The 8,469-nt window shown below is 28.0% G+C and overlaps 1 protein-coding gene across 2 annotated transcripts; it reads right to left on the bottom strand.

The window, feature by feature from the left end:
• Positions 1–4,083: 4,083 nt before the first annotated feature.
• Positions 4,084–8,117, bottom strand: LOC101499002 (protein TILLER ANGLE CONTROL 1). 2 transcript variants are annotated; one of them, XM_027336549.2, is made up of 5 exons: positions 8,017–8,117; positions 7,798–7,846; positions 7,110–7,711; positions 6,329–6,482; positions 4,084–4,299 (listed from the first exon to the last, which is right to left on the bottom strand). In XM_027336549.2, exons 1-4 carry the CDS (start codon positions 8,020–8,022, stop codon positions 6,330–6,332), a joined length of 810 nt encoding a protein of 269 aa, XP_027192350.2. In that variant the 5' UTR covers positions 8,023–8,117; the 3' UTR covers positions 4,084–4,299; position 6,329. The 2 variants fall into 2 exon arrangements, with proteins under 2 accessions (XP_027192350.2, XP_073226937.1); XM_073370836.1 differs by having other exon boundaries at positions 4,084–4,296.
• Between the last annotated feature and the right edge of the window lie 352 nt (positions 8,118–8,469).

Raw genomic sequence — 8,469 nt, 5'->3', positions numbered from 1 at the left:
TATATTTCGTCTCTCATATTTTTTTTCATATCTATTCATCTCTTTATATTTCAGTAATCACGATCTTTTCGCCTCCTCTTTCCTCTTCAAAAAAAATAGCGAATTTTTGTCTTCTGTGGGAATAGAACCCGATACCTAGGGGATAAGTATCACAATCCACATATTGGTAGTGAGAATATGTGGACGACAATACTTATCCCCAAGTATCGAGTTTGATTTATAGGGAAGGCAAAAACTCACCACGTTTCGCCTCCTCTTTCCTCTTCAAAAAAAATAGCGAATTTTTGTCTTCTGTGGGAATAGAACCCGATACCTAGGGGATAAGTATCACAATCCACATATTGGTAGTGAGAATATGTGGACGACAATACTTATCCCCAAGTATCGAGTTTGATTTATAGGGAAGGCAAAAACTCACCACGTTAGCCTTTATATTATTGTTTGTTTGCAAAAATATCACTTTTTCGTTAGTTCCGTTAAAAAAATGCGACATGGCTGTTACAATGTGAAAAATTATGAAAGTAAACGATTCTCAAACTAGTTCTTTAAGTTTTGGAAAAATACACTATTATCCTTTGATAGTGTTTTAACAAGTTTATTGAATTGTTGCAAGTAATACTTAAAACGGTAGTACCGAATGTTGAATTCAATGATTGCATTTTACTATCAAATTATGTTTAATTACTAAAAATTGAACAAAAAGTTTATGAATTAATTGATATAATATTTGAAACTAACATGAGTAATAGTATTGAAATTTTAAAATAAGAAAAATATTAAGGATGAGTTTCACTTCGAATCCAACTTTAGTTTCTAATTTGATCCTAGATACTAAATTCATTTATTGAACTATTACCGGATTCTCTTTATTATTGTTGCATTAATGTCTTCGTGACAAAATATTTAATCGCAAAGTAGCCCCTAATTCCTTAGTGGATTTAAGATTATAATAAAGTTTTATAGTACAAGAATTCTCGAATTAAACTATTGCCTCTGCAAATAATTCAATTGGTTTCATGACCTGCATCTATCCCTAGACTACAATATCATGAATTTCTCATTTCAAACATTTGTAATGTCCACTGTCGTTTCAAAATACGAATCGTAAAACAGTTTAATGTTTATCAAGCAATAACAGATATTAAGCACATAAATGAGAAAAATAATTCAATAAACTCATTCATATAACTAAAAATCAAATCAAACAAATAAATGTTTCATCTTGTTTCATTCATCCCTAACAAATAGGATTTAGTTACTCATGACAGAGATACAAAAGATAGAAATTAAAGAAAAATTACAAGTAACATTCACGAATGATTCTTGATAAAACTCATTCAATGGTGTTAGAAAGAGTCGTCTCTGCAAGGGGCACAAGTCTCCAAATTTCATAATAGTCAAAAGAATCCTTAAAAAATGAGAAAAACGTGTTTTTATGCGTTCTACAGTGCGTCACGCGCCGCTGGTGCAACATTTGCGCTCTAAGCGTGCCTGGACATAATCAGGGATATACAAATGTGCCCCAAGAACGAGCATTTGCCCTTCAGGCGCACAACATCTAATGTCTGGCATTTACTGCATTTGTCTCCTCTTTTGTGTCCAAATTTGGTTCTGGTGGTCTTCATGAAAACTATGGATCTTATCTTTGATTTGCATTTGGTTTGACTCTAATGGGACATCTACAACTCCAGATATGACTGAAATACTCCACATAGATCATGTTGATTTATCACCAAAATTCAGCACTACACTAAAACAAAGAAACAACGCAAAACTATGGACAAATCTTTACTTAATCAAGAACAAAAGAGCATAAACATTTATTAAATCAAAGAACTAAAATCTACAATGAAAATTATACATATGATGAGGAGTTATCATCCTTTTAGTTTAAACTAATTTTCATTCAAACTTCATTTTCATCTTTTACCTCTTCATCATCTTCCTCTTTCACTCCATCTTTAAAAAATCTAAAACCCAAAATTTATTATTCGAATAGAAAAACTCAAAATATTGACTAAGTGAATTAGAGAAAAATCAAAACAAGAAATTCATCATTCCAACAAGAATTAAAAAATGAGTTGTTGTAAATAAAGGAAAATCCACCAAAAATAAATTATATGTATGTACATTCAGAAACTAGATCAAACATAATGTAAATCAATACTCTTTTCCATACAAATACCAAACACACACATAAAAGAGATGCATTATCTAAGAATATTTGAGTTAGATATGTTATGGTTCAGATTTAAAGATATTTGAATAATTTATAATTGAGTCACAATCATAACAAATATATTTTGTTATATATCGATTTTTTTTAATAACTCGATATGACTCGTGTGAATATTTAGGTATCCAACATGTACGAATACATATATTGAAGTTACTACTATCAAATGTACGAATACTTTTCAAGCTGGGAGTACTAATACTATAATACTCTATAAAAATTTAGACTAAATTGCACTTTTAATTCTTTATTTTTGATCTAGTTCTCGAATATACAAACAATTTATTTATTTTAATTGGATATATGGTAGATTTATCATTATTTACAATAACTCATTTTTTAATTATTGTTGGAATGATAAATTTCTTGTTTTGATTTTTCTCTAATTCACGTGGTCGACATTTTGAGTTTTTCTATTGAAATTACAAACTTTGAGTTTTAGGGTTTTTAAATATGGAGTGGAAGAAGAAGATGGTAAAGAAGAAGATGATGATGTGGTAAAACATGAAGATTGAGCCTATGTGAAAATTGATTTAAAATTAGAAGACACCGTTATGCACATGTCAGTATTATAACAGTAACGTGATTTTTTTTAACATAACCATGAGAAGAAAAAAAAAACCATTTTTACAAATGGATAATAACATAAAGACTAACGTTGTAAATAAAGTATATCTTAAAAAAACTTATTTAGAAAATAAAAAATATTCTAAAATCTGTCCAAAATTATGAATAAAACATCAATGACTAAAAATATAATTTAACTTTAATTTTTTGTTTGACTTAAAAAACTTGCAATGACTTTGATTGGCGCATCTTGTACTCTAGCTAGTTCTTTGTCTTTAATTCAATTTAAGCTTACAAAATAGTGATAACTGTCGGTTGATATATAAAGTGAACTTTTATAATTGCATATGAATTTGGAGGCTTACTTAATAGGAATCTAAGAATACAATAATTTAAAATAGTTATAGATGATTTTTTTACTTAAAATGATTATAGATGATCTCAGGGATAATATTTGGCAATGAGTGCCGTTTCTTTCACAGTGGGGAAAAATTGTGAAAAACTTATTTAGCCACGGTCAAAACCTTATTTGCCACAGTTTTAACTATGGCTAATACAAACATTAGTTTTTTCTTAGCTGGGATTTGGGAATGTACTTAGCACCAAGGAAAAGAGGCATTATTGTAATGAAGTGTGTTATGAATAATCTATTTCAAAAACTTAAACGGTAGCATAAAAACACATTAACGGTTTTTATATTTTTAATCCCTCAAAAATGCATTATAAACAAAAATATATAATTACATCAATTAAGAAATTTAGTTGATCATAATTAATTTATACAACCACAATAAAAGAAATATAAATGTGATGTACAAATTACCGTTTATTACTAATAAATTGGATTATTGAACATAAATAAAAGTTAAATAAAAAGAAATGTAAATATTTTAGAGATATTATCATAAAATATGAGAGAAATTATTAATTTTTTTTTAATTTCATTTCAAAAAATGTGTTAAGTTTTTTTTTATATATATTTTTTAGTCTATAATTGAAATCATAAAAATATTTATACACAATTGTGAAATTTTAAATTTAAATTTAAGATATAATATTTAACTTAATAATATTAGTATTTTTCAGTTGAGTTAGAGTTTGCCGATAATTTTTTTTTATATTTTACTTAAGAGAAGTATGATATGATATGATATTATTTTGTTTGTTTTAAAAAAATGTGGAACTCTTTTTATTCGCACAATTCTATGCTCAGCTAGCTAGCATGTCTTAAAATGATCCAAAATAATGCGTAATTAATGGTATGCCAAATCAAACCAACATAAACAAACAACAGAGACATGTTCTTACTTCAAACTAAAGGCCAACATAAACAACAAGATACCACAAATTACAAAATCACATGGTTCAATGCATTGGTCATATGAGACACAAGAAAATCTAGTTAAGTATTTAATCTCATACGTATCATAAATAAATCTACATGTGCAGATAATTAAAGAGTGACACTCCAAGGGCTCAACACTAGCTAGTACCTGCTACAAGCCAAAAAGTCAATCAATATAACCTCAAAAAGTTTTATAATTAATATTAATTACAATAGATAGATCTAGAAATTAATTACAACTTTCTAGTGTCATTTATTTATGTTGTTGAAGGATATGTATGCGCATACTAGTATTTTTAAAGGAGGGATATATATAGAGAAAGAGAGAGGTGTCCTAATTGACGGTCGATATTTTTTACGAAAGTGTAAATTAATAAATTACACATCGTTATTGGACATAAAAATTGCTCATCATTTTAACTAAATAAAATTAAAGAGTAATTTTGTAAGTTTCATTTTAATTACTAATAATTTAAAGAAGTGTAGGTTGTTAATCCACAACTTATAACTTTTAGGTGTAAATTAGCAACATTATATACTTTTTATTTGGACAAAAAAAAAAAAAAACTTCTTAACCAAATCCTTCAATGTTTTCTTCTTCTTAAATGATGATATTTTTACGGGGAAACAAAAAAATATATAGTTGTTGTCAAGATAAAATATAAATATTTCACAAAAAACAAATTTTTTTTTGAAGGAAATAAATAAAAAATATAAAAATAGGTATTTGAAACTTTCAGTTGTAAAATACATTAAGAGATAGTATAATTGACAGACAATCATTACAATCGCTATTCATAAATATTTTATTATATGTATAAGTTAATTTGATTGAAGAAATTTACCTATTGATTAATTAATATTAATTTTAAATATCTTAGTGAATAAATGTTTTATTAAAAATATATATTTTTTAAAATATTTTATTTTATTTAAGATGAAAACTTTGAAGAAATTTGTCCGCATTTTTTAGTTAGTCAATTGATTAACAACACAAGAAAATGCATACAATTATGCTGAAAAGAAAAGAAAGATGCATACAATATATGATGCTAAAGCAATCTCCATCATTATCACTTTGATAGATTGATTTAAACGTGCTATGTGGATCTCTTTGCTTGGATTTTTAGGGCAATTCTTTGAGATGGACCCATATGTATTTATTTGTACATAATTTCCTTTGGAAAACAAGTTTTTCAGCTCTCCGTCTATCTATACCAAAAATACATGCATATATATACATACCTTTATAAGGTAAAGGTAAACCATAAATATACTAGAGTATTTTATATGATTTCTTTCATTAAGTTCCGAATGTGTCAATAAAATCACCTTAAAAAATTATCCAAAACAAACAATCACTTCCAAAAAATTATTAATTTTTGACTTAATTACAATTTTAGTCTCTTTATTTTTATTGATTTACGAAATTGGTCTCCATATTTTAAAAGTCGACACTTGGTCCTTCCTTTCAATTTTTTAACTAAAAAATGATGACCTGAAATGTTTTAAATAACGTGACATATGATACGATAATGTAAAATGATTAACACTCATGAGATTGGAATAAAACGCAGTAAAAATTTAGTTTTAAACTTCAAATTCTTTTTATATTTTTAATTTAATTAATGACATATGAATAATTAATGCATCTACATAGTTCTATATCATATAATTGTATGTACGTCATTAAAAATATGTTAATTCTGCATTTTTTAGTTCAAATATCTGATGGAGGGATAAAAAATGTCGACTTTTAAAATAAGGGGACATTTCCACGAATTGATAATAATAAAGGGACTAAAACTGCAATTAAATCTTTATTTTTTTGTATTTTTTTCTTTTACTATATTTATCCATAGACCTATCTATTTATGGAAAAATATACGGATGGTAAGTTCAAATAATTAATCATTTAAAAAAAAAAAGTTCAAATAATAAATGAGTGTAGAGATAAACGCAAAAGACAATTGTGAAAAAAGTTCTCTAAGGATGGATAATTATGCTCTTTCAACCTAACCTATGTGTTTGTCATAGAAAACAACGAAGAAAGTCCAATTTAAATTGCCACATACATTACTTTTAGTCACACTTGTTGTTTGCCACAAAACTTCCACAAGCAAATGAAAACATAAAATAGACATTACATGAAAAGGGAATTTGAAGCTACTATAGCTTACCTTAAATTGGGAGAAAATAACTTGAGTCACTTGCTTCATTAATCATGTTGTTATCAATAATGATTCCTTCTTCATTGATTTCTTGACCTTCTGCTTTGTGATTCTTGACATCAAGATCCGGATGAATTTTCCTCTTTAACATCTTCTTCATCAACTACAACATTATCAATCATTTAAACCAAATCAATTAATTTCAAGCAAATAATCAATTAGGGGATTAGTACTTCATTCAAATTAATCACAAGTACAAAGAGCTCTTACTCTACCAAATTATAAACCACATACACTAAACTCGACACTGACATGTCTATGTGTTATGTCAGTGTCAAATACAGGACACAACTTCGATATGAAGTGCGAGTGCTACTTGACATTTACGTACAAAAGGTCCATAGTGCCAAAAATTATGAAACACTAATACTTTAACACTGATAATAATTTGAAAAAAACAATTATTAACCACATGGGTCATGTACTAGACACAACTTCAACATAAAATGTTTGTGCTACATAGGTGTCAAAGACAACAAATTTCGACAAGGGGTTTGTGCTACATAGTGTCAAAGACAACAAATTTCGACAAGGTACTTGAGTTTGTTTGTTCAAATTCATTAGAGTGTTTTTAGTTTCATATACTCTTTTTAGATAATTGAAAAGTAGATATGTTTAATTTTAAAAGTTAATGTATCTAATCTAAATTTTGTTATTTTATCTTTTTTTTTGCTAATATTTCATTTCAGATTATGTATATTTATCAAGTGCACGAGATAGTACTACTTACTTTCTTGATGTCTTTAATTGGACGTGCATTGTCCTTAACAAGAGGAATGATCTTCTTAGCAAAAGAAAATCCATGTTTTGATTTAATGTTTGGTTTTTCACATGGCTCAAGCAAGACTTTGGGTGCAGGGTAATGAAGTTTAATCTTAACATCAGAATCAGCAAGAAACAAATCAGCTAATGTGATCCTTTTCTTTTGATCAGCCTCGACATCATTTGCCTCCTCCATGATTTCATTACAAATCAAAGGTGTAACCACAACAATTTCCTTAAAAGTCCTAATCGTTATTTCTTCCTCTTTGTTAGCATCATCATCATGGTTTTCACAAACAACATCCTCAAAGTTGTGTTCAAATGTGTTGTTGATTAATGGATTAAGTTCCTCTTGTTCAGCATTATAGAAGTTTTCAACATCATCAGCATCATCATGAACCATGTCATAATGTTCTTTCAATGAATCATAGCCAAGAGTACCAATGGTTAGAATTCCATCTTTCCAACCACCAAGCATATCTGTGAGAGCAACTTGTTTCAACAAAGCTTGATGATTAGCAATGTTGTTGATTAAAGTTTCATTCTTTTTCATGTTTGAAGAAAACCCATCTGAATAAAAGCAACAAAAGATTCATTGAAAATAAAGGGTGAAAAATAAAGTGAGTGAAATTTAATTTTATATATAGAATTCAAACCCTTGAGATTATTGTTATGATGAAACCTCTTGTGCATCCAATTGAAGATCTGTAACAAACAATTCAGACTATGATCACATGAATAATATATTAATTTAAGAATATACTACTTATGATCTCAAGATATATATTATTTAAAGGAATAAAGGAAAAGTAAAGTAAATTGAATATGCATGAGAAACTAAAAAGGCTGTGTTGTTTGTGCATGGTTTCAATTACCTTCATGGTTTAATTTTTTCTAAGAAAGTTGGCTAGAGAATGAGGGGGTGCAGGGGAATTGAAATGAAGAGTGAGGGAATGAGGGGGTCAACATAATAATGAGGGAAAAGAATGAAAACAATAATGGGGACCAACATGGGATGTTGAGTTAGGTTGTGCCACGTGTCCCTGACCCCCACTTGGTCCCTTACACTTGGCTTTTGTTGTTGGTTCATGTTTGTATCACCATGTTTGTTAGTGAATTTTAGGATGAGTTGGAAAAAATTACGATGACACAGTCATTTTGTTGAAGTTTAAAATATAATATTTTGATAAAATTATGACGATTCACTTTGATTATGATAATAGTATGGTCTAGTTGATTAAACTCCATGTCACCTTCGTCTCTAATGCTCTAACATTTGTTAAAGGTATTAATTGAAGGAAGAGCTTGTCCAGTGGACATTGATCTTA

This window comes from Cicer arietinum, chromosome 7 (genome assembly GCF_000331145.2).
Source record: "Cicer arietinum cultivar CDC Frontier isolate Library 1 chromosome 7, Cicar.CDCFrontier_v2.0, whole genome shotgun sequence".
NCBI classification, from domain to species: domain Eukaryota; kingdom Viridiplantae; phylum Streptophyta; class Magnoliopsida; order Fabales; family Fabaceae; genus Cicer; species Cicer arietinum.
The sequence above is the reverse complement of the archived record's forward strand: the minus strand, read 5'-3'. Positions and strand labels throughout refer to the sequence as shown.

Bases quoted from the DNA above. Each gene is read 5' to 3' on its own strand.
- LOC101499002 (XM_027336549.2), bottom strand. The intron at 7,712-7,797 runs GTTTGAATTCTA...GCTTTTATTCAG, and splicing joins TCATAACAATAATCTCAAGG to ATGGGTTTTCTTCAAACATG. The intron at 6,483-7,109 runs GTAAGTAGTACT...ATAATGTTGTAG, and splicing joins CAATTAAAGACATCAAGAAA to TTGATGAAGAAGATGTTAAA.